General features: G+C 38.0%; 1 protein-coding gene across 4 annotated transcripts in view; it reads left to right on the top strand.

Moving 5' to 3' along the window:
- The window catches only part of LOC145996208 (lisH domain-containing protein ARMC9-like), a 50,370-nt gene that overhangs the window by 15,039 nt on the left and 16,859 nt on the right, over positions 1-18,472 (top strand). For all 4 annotated transcript variants that reach the window (XR_014442760.1, XR_014442759.1, XM_083132627.1 and 1 more), the window contains exons 6-11: positions 823-962; positions 3,013-3,168; positions 5,506-5,831; positions 8,054-8,270; positions 9,694-9,801; positions 11,352-11,462. Coding sequence is in view for 2 of the 4 variants with exons in the window: in XM_083132627.1 (XP_082988753.1) it covers positions 823-962; positions 3,013-3,168; positions 5,506-5,831; positions 8,054-8,270; positions 9,694-9,801; positions 11,352-11,462 (1,058 nt within the window). In the remaining 2 variants the exon portion in view is untranslated. The remainder of the gene's footprint in view (positions 1-822; positions 963-3,012; positions 3,169-5,505; positions 5,832-8,053; positions 8,271-9,693; positions 9,802-11,351; positions 11,463-18,472) is intronic.

Here is an 18,472-nt window from a genome sequence, read left to right as displayed (position 1 = left end):
TCATTAACATGACAAGTTAAATGCTTGGCAGTGCGAAAGGCACAACAAAAACTAAACAGCTTAACAATTAGAAAAGACAATGGTCACTCATTGGGTTTTATGAACCTTTGAACCTGAATCATGGCTGGGTTAGGATAATTACCTGTCTATCTGAAGAGTGATGATAATTTCAAAGAATAAAATAAACTAATTCCTCTCTAGGCTTCGTTGCAGGTTGACCAGGACTCGCCTCACTTTCCCTCAACTACTTTCTCTAAGCTCCTCTCTCTCCTCCATCCAAATCAACAGTCAGTCCCTTCTCAGTCTGTCTCACCTCTATATCACCCAGTCCATGGAGACCTTCCTCCATGCCGAATCGTGATTTTTACTGCCTCTATTGCAAACAGCTGACTCCATAGGCTGATGGAACTTCCTATATCCTGAATACATCAGGAAGTTTGCATAGCACAACACTGTGCATTATTTACATACCACAGAAGTTGAGACAACTGAAGTAAACAAGTGAATGCCCTTGTCAACATGAAGCATCAGAGAGGCTTTAAATAAAATCTAATCTTATGGATTGATACGATATCAAAGCGGTTTTTCGAATGGAGAGGAAAATTTGAAAAAATTCACCCTGGCGGCTGCCAAAGCTCCAGTCAAGCGTTAATAAATCAGTACTATTTTTCACCTACATGAATTGAGCAAAACTACAAGATTTACATTGTAACATTCAATTATTATCAATGTTAAAAGGAATTGGAAAGACAGTCACTGTTTGATTAAAGTGGTTTTGGATGAACATTGAATTATTGATTACAGTTTTTTTCCCTCCTGCAGGCATTGCAGCAGAGTTAACGGCAGCATTAGAGTCTTCAGTCAGGGGAGAGTCTGTGGATCTGAAAGCGACATTGAACAGCTGCACAAAAATCTTTCCTGAGCTATTTAGTCAGTGCCGCAGTGCTGGAAGTGAAAGTAATGTAAGAATGGATTTGTAATTATGATACATTGTAGGGAACAACATGAAATATGCTCATGTTCAAAACATTTAGTATGATGTCATTTGTAACCACTCCGAGCTCATGGCACTCCAACTGAATTACTGTAAGAGTTGGAGTATATGGAACAAAATAGTAATTACCATGTAGAAATTTCAGTAAAAATTGCAGTCTCAACCAGGACTCAATCCCAAGCCTATTGCTCTACCAACTGAGCTGAATGCTGGCAAAAGCAGAACTGGCTCAGTGACTCAGTTGTATAGCCCGAGTCCTGGTCAAGCCTGCATTTTTTGCTGAAATTTCTACATACCACATCTCCTGTGTGTTCCTAATCGTAATTGATAATAACTGTTTTGCACTTTCATGAATATTTGACAAAAGTTACTGTGTTCCTATATGTGAATACATTGTTGTTATAATTAGGACCGAACTGATACCGATGTATCAGTATCAGAAACTATCGGTTAGTATTTATTTACCGATCCCAGCTGATACTTTTGCAGCAGTTTGGTATTTCACACAGACACCGCAAAAATGTCGCACAACACTTTCGTGGAGTCTAATTACTCTGGAAATTATGCAATATTCAGTTTATATTTTGCACCAGTCGTATGTGAAATTTTGTAACAACAACATGTAATTTAATGATCTGATGTAATACTTGGATATTTTAAAATCAAAATGTCGGTAAATTGATGGATATAATTAGAGTGGAATACTTACACAAAAATACTAGGGAGAGTCAAAAATTATCTACACTTTTCACCATAACTTTGTTTAGGTTGGCCACACTGTTCACAGCTCTCGCATGCTGATAAGTGGTACACTTGTGGTTACGTGGTGGAGGTTTCATATTATCTGCTCCATTTTTCTTTCTTTTGTAACAGAGTAAAGATGGCTCAGCTGCTGGTAATGTGCACCAAGGAAACACAGAGATCAGTGATCTGAAGCTTGTCATGGACGATTTCGCACACAGAACCATGACTAACAGTGGCGTACCCAGAATTTTCGAAAGGGAATGGGTTGTGTACACTTTTGTTAGTAGTCTGTCGTCATTTTGCCAACTTATCCTACCTTTGACGTTCTTTTTGTTTAAGAATACTGGGCCAAAGGGGAGGGGTTATAACCCCAACCAACCCCCCCCCCCCCTCAGGCATGCCACTGTTGACCAATTTGCAGAGAGCATGCCACCTCATCAGCTGCCACCCTGTGACCCATCTGTTTGCCAGAATCATCTCTTGAGCTTGTTGATTTTTTTTTTTTTTTTTTTGATTTAGTTTATTTTACTTCGCGTTTTGTGCCTCTTGGCTAATTTGCGAAGATGGGGATGATTGATGAAATGATGAAATTGATGAATGGACATTCACAAACAACCAAGCCCGACCAGGATTCGAACCCGGGACCCTTGGCGTCGCACTTGAGCTTGTTGAATCTTCCCATCAGTGGTGGAGGTTGATGGGCATCCTGCTCCCGCCTCATGCTTCCTGCTCGTCTGGTCATTTTTAAACCACTCATATACACTTCTATGCAGTAGAGCACTGTCCCCATAGTGTACTGAAATCCTAAGGTGAAATTCAGCCCCTGACACACCTTTGGAGCAGAGAAACGGAGCATTATTCTCTATTCTGTGTTGATGCACATTGCCGGCAGAGCATGTTTACTCTGTTACAAAGGAAAGAAAAATGGAGCAATCAATATGTAACCTCAGCCATGTAACCACAACAGTACCACCTTTTAGCATACAAGATCTGAAGGCAGTGTGGCCAACCTAAAGAAAGTTATGGTGAAAGTGCAGATAATTTTTGACTTCCCCTCATATTAATCAATATTTTGAACAACATTTAATTATTACAATTTACAAGTATCTGCATCGGTTTTGGTTCAGAGTGGTATCTTCTCAGTCCTAGTTATTATATTTATAAATGAAACAACGCTGTCTTTCTCAGACAAAACCATGTGTGAGTTAAATGCTACCATGCTATTTACTATTTTACAGAAAGGTTTCTTTTAATTCTTCCTTTACACCTTTCAGTTCAAGCCTGAAGAAATTATCCGGAAGTCCATACAAGGCGGTTCTGAAATTTCTACGCTTCAAAAGTATTTTGACTTAGATTTTAAAAAAGTAAAATCTGATCTATCTTGTGGGAGTATGAAAACAAGAATGCTTTTGATTCAAGCTCTGAGATGGGTGAGTTGATTGTTAGTAAATTTTTAGGTAAGACTTCTACGCATGAATACAATGACCATAAAACTTGTAAATATAGTTTCGTTGAACGATAAATGTCAATTAAGTTCAAGGTCATACTACAAATTATGATGTTAAGTGACTTTCTGTACTCTACCTATAATTGATGGATGTGTTTGCATTGACAAACAATACACACCAAGGCGTCTGAAAAAAGAACTGTTGACTTTTCTTCCGAAATGTTCTTTGTTCCCTGCAGGGAAGCAAATTACATAGTTCTGCATTACAATGTTATATATAGTGGTCCAGTACATTTGTGCAACAAATACATCTACCATAGTGTGTTGCTTGATGTATGATTGTTGTTTATATTGTCTAGTGTTCAAAATACAGGGTTACAAAAAAAAAAACCTTTGTTTTGCGATTTTAATGTGGGAAACTTATGGAGCATGTAGTCATTGTATGGGTGATGTGCCTGATTTTCACAATTATTTATTCAAATAGTCTCTGACAACACTGGTTCACTTTGCAGCTAGGAGTACGAGATGCAATCTTGCAGGATCTAGAAAGAGTGGGATAGATTCAAGTTGCAAGCGGTATGGCTTCATTCGTAGATGTAATCGGACAATACCTGTATACGTTGAAGGGTAAAATGGCAACATGTGCCGATGCATCCAACAATTTTAATTCAATGAAGCTATCGGACAATTCTCCAGATAGTTGAAGCTCTCGACTTGCCAGATTTGTTGATTTCTGTGGGCTTAAATTGGAAAACTTTGCAGACCCAGTACACACACAGTCTCGTTCGACACCGATGGTTGGTCACTGTGCTTCCATTTTTGCAGACAACCATAGCCATGGATTGTTTGTACACTTGTCGTACGGTTGTAACAGACTTTGTTTCGTGGAAATTGCAGGGCACAGAATGCCTTCTCCTCTCCAGAGGATGCCATGTTGCATTGCATGCTCATAGTGGCGACAATGAGGATGACTGTTGGTGTAATGAAATTGATGAAGGAACAGTCACAAAGAACATGCATGCCCAGGCCAGGAATCGAACCCAGGACCCCTGGAGTCGTAGCATGCTGTTCTAACCCTGCCACAGAGGTAGGTTTTTTTCACAATCTGTTTCACAGCTTGGATGTTGAAGGCTGTTACAAGGAATGTATTATTATCGGAAATTTGATGTCACAATATCACAGACAATACGATACACGATATTTTTTCCATATCATATCGGCGATATATCATCTCCACGATATATATCACCAAATATCGTGACAATATCATTTAAAGTGTAAGAGGGGGATCGAAGATAGGCTATGACAGCCTTTAGCCACTTGCTTGCTAAGCGAGAGGAACGTTGTAAGAGAAAGGTGGTAGCTCTGGAGAGCAACGACGACACTCAAACTGCAAGGGGACTAGCCCCGTGAAATAAGAACACACGGACATATATTTAAAAACACTACCTTTGACTGAACAGGCAGGGTGAGGAAAGACATAAGGAATGTTCGTTACCTGAAGTTCTGCGGCGATCTCTTCTCCGCTGGTCCTCGTTGTGATGTGGCCCTACTCTGTAAGAAAACGGACAAGGGAGCAACTCCGGGCTCCAAACTCTGTACTTTCGTAAACCGATATTCTAAACCCGAAGTTTAACTTCCCGATCGTTCATTCACTCCTTTTTCTAAACTTATGATGACTGTGGAGCTCTCTCGCGATGACCGGATTCAACGTAAACTGAAAACAACTAGAAACTGAGTTCTTTTGTAACTACTTCATCTGACGGAAAACAGAACACAACTAAGAAAGATATTTTCTCTCGCGACCTATTTAAATGAAATTCGAACTAGCGTCTGTTACGACGGTTGCCTCGATCGCGTCCTTTGGCAACGGCGATTCTGAGGGAAAACACTGATTCCTGATTTCATTTTCAAATGCAATGTCAGCGGAGTTTTTCCAACTTCGCTGAAGGTCGCTGTTGTGATGAACTTTTTATGACATGATTAGCTTATTTATTTATGATGCCCGGGTCCTAGGTTCGACTCACGCTTGCAGCATGATACGATATATCGCCAAATTATTGTGATGATATACCACCAACGTGATATATATCATCAAAATATCATGACAATATATTGTCTAGTTGATATCCGCATGGACGATATTTTTTGAATATCGCTAGCTGTTACTGCAAATGCTTAGAGTAAAACAGAAATAGATATTGGTTGTTAGGTTTTTGTCGGTTTTATATTCCTATTCTGTTGTAAATGAACAGTGTTTTTTTCTGAATTCAAACATGGAACATCTAACAAACATCACCTTGCTATTTGTATTTTTCAGAGAATAACTCAGAGTACGCTGGAAGAACGTGATCAAGTTATTAACTCATATATTCGCCATGATATTTTGGGACTGAGCCAGCTTCATCCGTTGAAGGAGAGTGTTCTGGGTTGCTTTAAGTTGCCCTGCTTGAACCCTCACCCTCTGCAGCAGGCAGTGGCAAGGCTAGTGAACACCTTGGCTTCGCTCCGCAGTGGCAGGGATTATCTGTGCAGCTGTCTCAAGCTTTTAGATACTTTAATCAGCTGCCTCCTTACCAACGATATTAAGTTGGACCCAGTGGCATTGGATATGGTTCTGGCAACTCTGCAAAAGCTGAGCCTGAGGTAAGTGGATATTTGCAAGCAGAGTGGATTAAAAAAATCATGATTTTTATTGAAAAGTATCATTTTGGAGATTGATTTTAAATTTAAATCTATTTTTTAATTTAAGAAAACGTTTAAAATTGCTTGTATGTTTTTTGGCACTGTACACACAGATATGTCCTTTTAAAGTCCTTTTATATATAGAGAGAGAGACTTTTTCTGGCAAACGGCCGTGTAAAATATTTGAACGGTTTGATTAAAGCAAATATGTAATATATATGTAAATATACATTTTTCTGTTTTGATACTGTACATATGAACCTACTATGGAAATGTTTGTTGGGTGTGTTAATGAAACTGTAATAATTTCATTAAATTTTCTTCCAGTGAAAATAAAACATTGAGGATGTACTATGCAATTGTAACTTAAAATATTTTTTATAGTCTTTGTACTGGAATTTTGGCAATATGTTAATGATAGTTTTCAAATTATCAGCTGCCACCATGCTTATTTTCAAGTTAATAGTAATTACACTATTTTACGGTATAACATGAATAGTATTTTGTGCATTATTCTTAACATTTTTTTTTTATTTCCAAGAAATACCAGAGCTAACAAATACACATTACTAACAAATGTGAAGTTCATTTACAAATCTTGTTCACATGTGATTTGATATTATATTATGCTGTATTTATTATTTTATTTTCGTATCGAGCTTTCTGCCAACTGGAATTTATCAAAACTCGAAACTGTCTGGTGCAATCTAGTGTGGCCCTATCACCTACACCTGCATTGTAAAGTCCAATTATTAACAGACTCAATTGGTCAGTAGCAGCCCCTGTGGCAGAGTGGTTATCCCATTGTGCTATGACACCTGGAGTCCCTGGTTCAAATCCCAGTCTGGGCATGGATGTTTGTGAGTATCCATTCATCAAGCTCAAATTAGCCAAAAGTGGCACATAAAACAAAGTAAATTGAAGCAAATAAATCAATCAATCAATCAATTGCCCCCTTACAACTCCCCCAGAAAACAAGAAAAATAGATAATAATATTTGTCCAAATATGGTAATGCACAGTTTTAAAATACTATAATAATATAACAACAAAATGCATTTTTGTGTTGTATACTGATGTGCAATTTCATTTCAGTCTCTCTAAAATGTTTTGAGGTATACCGCACACAAACATTTTTGAAAAATTATATACTGTAAGAATAGGTAAATACACATTTTTCTATCTGTATATGCGATAGTTTTCTGTGTCAATTCAGATGCTTGAAAACTGTAACAAGAAGAAGTTAAATACAGAGAAACTAGTATTTACTTCAGCGAAACTGTTTTATTTGCAGTTCTTTTAATTTCAGTGGCAACAAGTTCCAACAAGGATGGGAGCAGTGGCCACTGAAATTAATAAAACTACAAGTAAACAGTTTCGCTGAAGAATTGAATAGTAGTTTCTGTGTATTTATCTACTACCACATCTCTCATTTCCCAATTACGAATAAAATGTTCTTAAAAATATTGATTAATATTAGTGGGTGAGTATTCCACTCCAATTATATGCATCAACTTACCAGATTTTTTTTAAAAAATATTCAAAATAATACATCATAATATAAAAATACCTGTTATGTAATCACAAAATATAGTTTTTTTTCACATATTGGTACAATATCTATGGAACAAATTTTTCATAACTTCCACGATAATTATACTCCATGAAAGTGTTCTGTGGCATTTGAGCTAAGAATGCTCGGCAGAGCAATGTCAGAAAAAGGGATGCACTGATACAAAATTTTATCCAATACTAATAAAGTACTGATATAAAATTTACTGATAACCTATATTCTACCGGTCAGAAATAAAATTCCAAATGGTCCTTGAAAAACGACCTCCTTAATAAATGTGTTTCGAGGTGGCTGCAGTGCAAAAGAAGTTACATATGTAGACCTTTACTTTTTAAAAAGTAGAGCATGGAAATTGTGCATAAAATTTGTAACAAAATGACAGAATTTTGCACTAAATTATAAGATATTTACAGATATATCGGATCGATTAAATAATAGGTAATTTTACCGATATGCCTGTATTGGCCGATACCGATAGAACACCGATTTAATCTGTCCCATCCCCAAATATCAGCCAATATTGGAAATAAAACCCAATCATTACTTTCTGCCTTCGGTATCTGCTCGGTCCTATTTAGAGTGAACGTCTCAATCGTTACGTCTACTTTCAGGCATAACCAGAGAGTGAACATGATTGAAGCAGGACTTGTGGAATGGGTAGTTGATTTGCTGAAGAATGCCTATTCTTTTAAAGCTTATACCCTGGAATATAGCATAGCCTTGCTAATGAACTTGTGCCTTCACAATCAAGCAAAGGAAAGGTGTGTTCCCATTGCACCTACCATTCTAAAACTTCTTATGGATCTCCTTACAACTGAAATAATGCAGGTATGTAAAATTAATTTCTTTCAATGTGTTGGAAATTATAGATGCCTTAACCCCTTAAGCATGGAATTTTCTGAACGAGTCTCTGCTGGGAAATGTGGGTTTTTAGGAAAAATTCTGTTTCATCACTCCCTTTTTTTTTCTTCTCCTCCTCCTGATTCATTGTCACTGCTTTGAGAGGTGCACAACAACAAGTGCAACTCAGAGTTCCCAATGGTGTAGTGGTAACTTCATCACCTTGTAATCCGGGGGTCCTGGGATCATACTTGGTTGAGCCACATGGCACAGTGGTTCGGATCCCACTTTAAACCGTAGGTCCAATCCCGATTAGCCTCTGTCCTCTTAAAGTGGACTTGAAACAAAACTTCAAACAAGTGCAATTTAAAACCAGGACCCCTGGCATCGTATCTGACTATACTAATCACTCTGTCACATAGGTCGGCCCACCATATTGTGAGTTATCATTATGGAACTCTGCACGGGAACAGGAAATCTTGTTGCTAAGTTTCGGCCTCAGTTTTTAGGCCCCTTTTATGCACAACACAATCATGGCACCAGAAACCAGTGATGGCAGGAGGAGAGAGAGAGAGAGAGAGAGAGAGAGAGAGAGAAATTTCCGGAGGGGCAGAAAAATGTGTTAAGCCTCTAAATATTACATGGAAAATACAATGAATTATCATGTTTGCTTGTCCGTATGGGAGTAGTAAGGGGACAGAACTGTGAACAGATGGAGTGGATGGGAGCAGGTGGTGCCGTCCGATAGTTGTCGGATGTCATAGTAAGGCATTTTGTTGGACAAACTGAAGGAACATGAAAACAAATAGGCTCCATTGATACATACGATTTTTGTCGAGTATCGCCACCCAACAAAGTATCTCACTACAACATGCGACAGAAATTGCATGCATGGCACTCATATGGAATTGATTTTTGTTGGATGTCTTTGGACTGCAGCTAAAAATGTAAATTTTGTCCTGGAAAACCTGGAAAGTCAGGGAATTTTATTTCTGCTTGTTTGTAGCCACCCTTTACAGGTATTCTTGTCGTTTTTCACTCTTTAATGTATCTTGTTCAGTAAAGTTTCTGCATTGATTACCACTTTTTCTTTCACAATAACTATTTTATATCAATATCCAATCATGACTTTATGCCCATCCAACACAATTATAGATCACATCCATCTTAATTAGATATCTGACAAAGATTTATGTACCGTACAAATAATATTTAAGAAGAGAATTGCTGAATGAATTTTGTTTATTCACTGCATGGTTAAGAATTTAACAATTGACATTTATAATTTATTGTTAGATTCATACAGTTCTTGAAATTCAAGTATGCTTTCTTTTCTTTCAAATTTCACAATGCTACAATCTTGAACAGATTATTTAAAAAAAATAATACTACTATTTTGTTGTATTTTAAGGTTGTGCCATATGTAAATGGAACACTGTACAGTCTGTTAGGACATCCCACAATTAATGAAGAGGCAACCAAAATGAACCTTGCCACTGTTCTGGAATATCATCTACAAGTAAGTGCACTGACAATGTACTAGGTAGAGGTAAGAATAGTTGAATAGAAAATGCGGTGAGCCATAGCTGGGTTGTTAGCCCAGATGGAAGAGCATATTAATTGAACTTGTGTGTGATCAACCTGTAACTTTTTTGGCAAGTTTCTTGAGTGTATGAGTTTGATGCAAGTGTGGGTTTGTTTTCATTTGTTTACCAGACCTGGAAAGATTTTACATTTTTACGGCTGGCCGCATCTTCCGTCTCTTCTCCATGACTGAAAATGTGGCCAGCAGCCACAAAAATTTTAAAAATTTCCAGTGTCTGATGAGCATTTCATTTTTTCCTTGTTATTTGTTATTTATCCCTTGTGGCCCACCTTCCTGTCATCCTTGATCCCTGTATTATTATGGAATGAAATTTGTGCAACAGTTTTTGAAAATATAATTGGGTGAAGCATAGAAGTGCTTGTGCCCAGGGAAAAAGAAATGTTGTGTTGAAGGTTATATAAAGTGTAAGTAAAAAAAGGTATGCAAAATAACCTACAAAACAAGTAATCAATAACCAAGAAATAAATATAACACCAAATGAAATTATGTCCACAGAAAGAAATTATTAATAATATTCCTGATCAAAATTTTAAAAAATCTTCAGGACAGATTGCTAATTAGTTTCAAACAAATTCAATAGAAGAGCGCTAAAATGATTATGAGCAGAAAAATATTAAATTTTCTTTAAGTTGAGAATTTATGCTGTATTCCAGCTGATAGAGGAAAATCATATGTAGTTATTTAAATAACTGATTACTGAGACATTTTTGAACAAAAATAAATACTTATCCATCAACAGAGACCCTTTATTCTGTATACAAAGAAAATTTGATAAAAACGTTACCCTTATTCATGGAAGATGAACAGAAATGAATTGTGAAGACATATGTTTTACCTAAAGCATAAAAAGAAAATATGCCATTATGCCTCCTATGCAGGCTACCATCATCATCATTAAAATCTAGTATGCAAAAAACTTTTTAAATAATTTGTGGAACTCAACTCAGTTTTTAAATATTGCATCAAAAATATTTAGGATACAAAGCAGCAAATTATGGGCTTAATAGGAGCAGTTAAATTACACTTGGCGGATAGCATTGATGTAACCTACAGTGGTGACACAGACCCACATGGAATTTTAGGCAACAACCACCTCCTTTGGGTCTCGTGTATAGTTCAATATTCATATCATATGAGGCATTGTGGATATTAGGGGTGAACTAGACAAAGGTTGATTTTTCTTTTATTGTTGAAGACTGTAGGAACTTGTGCTACACCTGACAAGAGTCTACCTCGCCTCTAATACTCTGAAATTGGCTTTAGAATAGGGCAGTGCACGATCTTTAGTATAGAAAAACTGCTGATTCGTGCAACTTGTATTTTGCAAGTTTGCCTTTAGTATTCACATCTGATTTCACCCCTTGCCCTTTAAAAATTAATTTTGTTAGTTTAGAACTGAAGCAATGTAAAAAACATCACATTCGGGATACATCATTTATGCCTTGTTCCTTGTTTCTTAACAGCGCAGCCAGGGTGAAATGTACAGGCAGCTGGAGTACATCCTGAAGCTGCATCGTGGAGAGAGCACGCTGGATCACTCGATGCACAGTGAATATGAAGAGGAGGAAGATACGGTGATTCCTATGTTCTGCAAATTTGACTTTATTTTTCCATTTTTATTTGGTCTGTGAGTAATGAATTAAATCGTGCATGAAAAGTTGAAGTTAGGTGGGGAAAATTGAAAAACTTAGGTGATATTACATATGGTCGTTGCACTTGCAATGAAATGGATTTTCTATAGACACAAAAACACAACTTATGAGAGCATGAATTGTATATTGCTTGAAAAACATAGTACTCTTAAAGAAGTCAGTGATTTCACATTCGCACTGTAAAAAAGAAACCAGATGGCTTTTTCAAGAATGTTACTTTCATTAATTTTACATTGTTTGAAACTGAAAAATAATGAAAGGATGTCTACTGTGTGAATTCTACATAAATTTTCTTCTATGTAGTAATGAAATCCCATGAAATTGAGAAATTCATAGATTCTGATGTATACTTTTGCTTTATTTTTTTTTACTTAAGAAGTGGAGGATATTGTTAAAAAAATTCATATTTTTTTATGGTGAAAAAGAAAAAGACCACCACCAATCCTTGCTTTGTCAAGACCAGATTTTACAGTACCCAGCAGACACAGTAAGACACAAAGTCAAAGTTTTTCAGTCTTACAAAAGTTCGAGCCAACCTCTGTGGCAGAGTGATTAGCATTTTGCACTATAATGCTAAGAGTCCTGAGTTTGTATCCTGGCCTGGGTAAGGATGTTCCTTGTGAGTATCATCTTCTCGATTAGTCAAAAGTGAGGTAAAATAATCCAAACCAATCTATCAATTACCAAAATTCGACTGGACTTGATGTCACTTCTCCTCACCTTGTTCGTCTTTTTCATGTTGCCGAAGCAGATCCTGCTATGGTCAGGAGATCACATTTCTCGTGTATAACTTTGCCACGGTTATGTTTTTGCATCATGGTGCCAGATTCACTCGCATAAAGTATGAGGATACAAAATGTGGTTATTTGTCCAGCAGCCACACCTTACTCCAGAAAAATCTTGCGTGTCTGTTAGGTAATAGGCTGCCAACACAGTTGAGGAGACATTCTGGGAGCAGTCCTATTTAAAATACCTCTGTATAGCATGCAAATATTGCATAATAAGACTTCCTTTCTTTTCTGTGTGGTGCTGCCACTGGATGAAAAGCACTTTAGATAAGGCATAACTTACACCCACAGCCAGAGATGGAGTAGGAAGGAGTGACAGGGCACTGCATTGTCTTTTATCTTTTAACCTTTTCCAACCTCAACTTACCTTCCCCACATTTTAAACCTTGACTAGTCTTGTCCATCTCCTGAGAAAACCACATGATGTGAAAGCTAGAGAGCAAAGTAAGTACAGTATAAACTGCATATCCTGAAACCTCTATAAGAAGGAAACCTGTATATACAGAAAAAAACTCCCCAGAACGGACCGATTTTATACCTGAAAATAACCTGCTTAAGGCAGAAACCTCCTTAACGTGGAAACTGAACACGATTTAAAGACCAATGAGATGTTTTTAATCTCAGTAAGACGGAAATTTCTTCCTTTTTTTTCGCTCGCAAGAAAACGATGCAATGCTGTAAGTGGAACATGCCTCTGTTGCCACTCGCTTATCGGTAACATTGTCGATATGAAAGAATGCGCTACAATACTCATAGCTGTTACAATTCAGTTTCTTTCTTTCATCTCTTACCCTCTTTCTCCACCTTTCTTTGTCTATTTCTCCTCTGTTCTTTCGTCATCTTTCTATTTTTCTTGTTATCTTTCTTTGTTTCTTTCTTTTCTCCAGTTTTATCTCACTCTCTTATTCCATCTTTCAATCTTTCTCTTTCCCTCTATGCACATCACGCTATGACGACAGGGGTCCCGGGTTCGAATCCTTGCATGGGCATGGATGTTTGTGAGTGTCTATTTTACTTCGCTTTTTGTGCCACTTTTGGCTAATTTGCAAAGATGGGGATGAGTGATGATATGATGAAATTGATGAATGTATCGCATTTTTATTCATGTACGTACATGCATTAGTACTCTACATTATAAGTAATGCGAAATGTAAATCTGTCTTTCCATTATTTCCTGCAGCGCTCTATACTGTATTTAAAGTCAACCCTGTATAAGAAGGAAAACTGTTAAGATGGAAAATTCTGCTCGGAACCATCATGTTCCGGGATAGACAGGTTTTACTGTACATGCCAAAAAACAGGACTTTATTACTTAGTGAAAAACACTTTAATTGATTTTGTTTTAGTCCACTTTATGCACAGTAAAGCTAATTGGAATCCGAACCACTATGTGCCTCTGCTGGGTATTACAAGGCAAAGACACTGTGCCATTGGGGATGCCCTGAAAAGCACTTTGTAATTTTGTCAACGTTTGAAGCATTGTTCTCTGTGAAATATGTTTGAAACTGCTCCTATTTATTACCACACATTTTTTTGTTAAACATATCAACACACTGAGAAAATATTATTTTTTGACTGCACATAGATTGTTCTTCCTACGGTTTCAAGAATGCGAAAGGGCTTGTCTAACCATGTCTTTACACCAGGCATCACCAACCCTAAGACTGGCCGTGCAGACTATACTTCTATCACCATCATCATCATCATCCTTTGCTGTTTCCTGACTCTGCCTGGGTCAGCATAGAAGTGAAGTCTCTTATCCCACCATCATCATCCTTCACCATTTCTTGTCACTGGTTGGGTCGGCATTTAGTCCACCACCCATTTGTCCTCCTCTTTTTACCACCTCATCTATTCTTCCACTTCTCTCAATTATGCTTCCTAGATATTTAAATCTCTCCACTACCCTCAACTCTTCGGTGTCCACCTTTATTCTTGGCACATTTGTGTCTCTGTTTCTTGTTGTTATTAGCACCTCATTCTTTTCTGCATTGAATTTCATTCCTGCTCTTATGATTTCCTCATTCCAACTATCAAGCTGTCTCTGTACTTCTTTCCCCTTGTTCCCCCATATTACTAAGTCATCAGCAAACAACAGGGCCTTCATCTCTTCCTCTCCTATCTTCTTCCCCACCTCTTCGTTAATTGCATCCATTGTAATTATGAAGAGCAGTGGGGAAAGAGCACTTCCCACCAATGTTGTTTAATCAGGGTGGCGACAGACCTGGAAAACCTGGAAAACCGGGAAAAGTCAGGGAATTTGAGGTATCAAAAAAAGTCAGGGAAATGTCAGGGAATTTCGTCTTCATTGACTTCGAACACTCTTTTGACGAAAATTGTTATAACTCGGGCACTATGGGAGCAATCTACTTCGGATAACTTTCATTTCGCAGCTAAAACATCAGCGCATGCAACGGTGTACAATTTAGAACACCGGACCGAGGAAGGGGGGCTTTGGGGGGCACGTCCCCCGAATTTCAATGGAAAAAACAAAAATCTGGAGTTTGCCTCCTCTTCTCCCGCTATTTTGGGGAGAAGGCGCGAACTTTAGTATTCTTTTCAAAGAATGGTCATTTCTCAAGAGAATGAAACATGTTTCATGTTCTTGGGTGCCATACAAGTTGAATAATAAGCCAAAATGTGAAACTGTTTTTTACGAAAAATAGGTAATTTGCATTTTTGGAGGAAAATTGTTATAACTTGGGCACTATGGGAGCAATCTACTTCGGATAAGTTTTGTTTTGCAGCTAAAACATCAGAGCATGCAACCGTGTACAATTCAGAACGCCGAACCGAGGAAGGGGGGTTCGGGGGCGCGACCACCGAACTTCAATGAAAAAACAACATAAAAATCTGGAGTTTACCTCCTCTTCTCCCGCTATTTTTGGGAGAAGGCGCAAACCTTAGTATTCCTTTGAAAGAATGGACATTTCTGAAGAGAATGAAACATGTTTCATGTTCTTTGGTGCCATACAAGTTGAATAATATGCCAAAATGTGATTTTTTTTTTTTTTTTACAAAAAATAGGTAATTTGCATGTTTGGAGGAAAATTGTTATAACTCTGGTATTATGGGACAATCTACTTCGGATAAGTTTTGGTTTTCACCTAGAACATCATAGCATGCAACCGTGTACAATTCAGAACACCGAACCGAGGAAGGGGGGGGGGCGTGACCACCGAATTTCAATGAAAAAAACAACATAAAAATCTGGAGTTTACCTCCTCTTCTCCCGCTATTTTTGGGAGAAGGCGCAAACCTTAGTATTCTCTTCAAAGAATGGACGTTTCCAAAGAGATTGAAACATGTTTCATGTTCCTGGGTGCCATACAAATTGAATAATGAGCCAAAATGTGAAACTCTGTTCGGAAATGTGGCATGGATATGTTGCGGGGGGGGGGGGGGGGGGTTGGTCATCAATATGAATTTCCCAGGCTTGCTCCAGACCTGTGTCAGAGTTTCCACCCAAACATAAGAGTATGAAGGTCCAAAAAGCACATTCATTTCGTAATCAGCACCATGATACCATATGGTATCATCGGGCCAGTACGATCTTACTCTGATGATACCATATGGTTGGTATCATCGGAGGAGTAAAGGTTAAGCCTCTAAATATTACGTGCAAAATGCATTGAATTATCATTTTTTCTTGTCCGTATGGGAATAGTAAGGGGACTTGTCAACAGATAGAGGGGATAAGAGCGGGTGGCGCCGTCCGATAGTTGTCGGACGTCGTAGTAAGGCATTTTGTTGGGCAAACTGAAGGAACATGGAAACAAATAGGTTCCATTGATACATACGATTTTTGTCGAATATCGCCACCCGACAAAGTATGTCACTACAACATGCGACAGAAATTGCATGGACTGCAACATCCAACAAAAATCGCATGCATAAACAAGAAGAGCTGCTGGAATATTATTACTCTTCTGACTCACTTCACCTTATTTAATGTAGCAGTGCTTACGAAGGTTTTCTTTCATCATCCTGACATATTACTGGTTTCGCATAAGTTAACATACGTTTACAATGGCATTGCACTATTCTTAGATATCAAGAAGAATCCAACCAAACGGGATATATATTGAATACTATCACGAAAAAGTGAAACATAAATCTGCATTGGTGAACGTTATAAAAATTGGCAAGTGCATGCTCCCAACCTCAAATTTACTGCAGCACTAGTATTGCAATGAAATTAACGCCACTCTCTGTCCTGTCTGTTTAATCTCGTGAGGGATGGTCTTAAATCTCTCACTGAGTGAAGTTAATGTCCAATATTATGAAATACAATACTAATAATAAATAATACGTAAATATTTTAATATCATATTTTCTCGAATCATTCAATCATAACAGCAAATCACTTCCGTCAAGAATTGACTTTTCTCTGCCAGCCCTGCTAAATTTTCACTTTCCATCTACTGATTTATACGAGGGGTGGCCAGAAAGTAATTTCCAATTAGTAGGTACATTGATTTTTCGCAAACGCCAAAACCGTGAAAAATGGTAATTGCTGCGAAATTATATTTAGGAATGTGCAGGGATATCTGGACACATTGTTCGCCCGTTCGAAATACCGAAATAATGCCAATTTGGCAAAAAATGCGAATTGTTGGCGTTTTTAGCGATTTTTTTTTAAAGAAATGTCCTAAAACAAAATTCCATGAAATTCAACATCCTTGTCTTTTGTAGGCCATGTTTGTGTACATAGAACATGCAAGTTTTCCAACATTTTACTCAAGACTAAACTATAGAGTTATACGTACGTGGAATAATTCCGACAGCCACATTAAATCATTTATTTCCCACGATTTCTTCAACTTCTATCAAAACCATTTGCATCACAGAGCAAAGTGGCAGGGTTCTAACAGGCGATCGACTGCGTATCTACCGTCACACTGGAGCCACATCTTCATATTTGTCGCACGAGATATGTTTTGAATTACCAAGCTAAGTGCGCACTATGCCAGAGACCCGGGGTCGATCCCCTGCGTTGGAGAACCGGGATGTTTTCCACCTATTCAAACTGCTCCGGCGCCCACCCAGGATCATATGAAGCTGGTACCTTGAGGAAACTTTGAGGGATAAAGGTAGTCAGGAGTGTGGTGCTGATCACATCACCCCCACCTTCAGCCGTGATCAAGAAAGTGTGGGGCCCTAACTCCACACCAAAATTCCATTATCTAAAATCCTTACCTAAAAATTAATAAAGGGGTATGGAAAATAACTTTCCCAAAATAACTTTCAAGATATCAAACTCTCGCGAAGAGGCGTAAGCCATGTGACTTACAATTTGAAACGGTAGTTTAAAAACACCATGAAGGTATAATTTCAGATATTTGCCAGAAAATGCGCTAAAATGAAAATGTGAATTTTGGGAAAAATAACACCGTAAAGTAAAAAATAAAAAATAAGAAAATACACCAATTTGAAAAAAAAAATAACAAAATATCAAGGTCCCTACCGATTAGGCATAAATAAAACAAGAATATCAGTTGTAATTTATTGCATTAGTAACAGTGAGTCCTAACCTAATTTTCGGCATAATCACCACCGTTGTTCTGTCATTTGTCGTAGCATGGCACTAAATTTTGTATGCTCATGGTATATGTCTGACAGCAAAGACTGGAACTATATCTATATCAGTGTAGCTGTCAAATCCTTGCCCTGCCAGAAACCTCTTCAGTTAAACAAAGAGATGAAAGTCGGTACATTCAAGGCCAGGACTGTACAGGGAGTGGTCTAAGATCTCTCACCTGAAGTGATGCCAAGGGCCCGTGTGTACTCAGCTGTTAGGGGTTTGAGCACATTTGATTGGCCTTCCGTGAATTGTCTGCACCATCGTCTGACCATACTATCACTCACGACGTCCGGTCTGCACAACTCACACGATTGCTGGTGGCTCTGTGCCAAATTCAGAGCGTGCAATGTAGGCTACACCGCAGTCGGTGGGAGACTTGATGAGAGCTGCAAACTTTAACCTAGAACTGTCCTAAACCGGCTATATTGCAACTGTACCAGATTACAGCTACATGCCACTTCTTCCTGCCTGCATGTGTGTGTGTGTCGCTCTCCGACCACTAGTGCTGCGTATAGGCACCATTGGAGCTTTTTTCAGGATGCCCCTCGTATATGAACTTT

Source organism: Lepisma saccharinum, chromosome 12, assembly GCF_977018435.1.
Source record: "Lepisma saccharinum chromosome 12, izLepSacc3.1, whole genome shotgun sequence".
Classification (NCBI taxonomy): domain Eukaryota; kingdom Metazoa; phylum Arthropoda; class Insecta; order Zygentoma; family Lepismatidae; genus Lepisma; species Lepisma saccharinum.
This window is presented reverse-complemented; position numbering and strand designations above follow the sequence as displayed.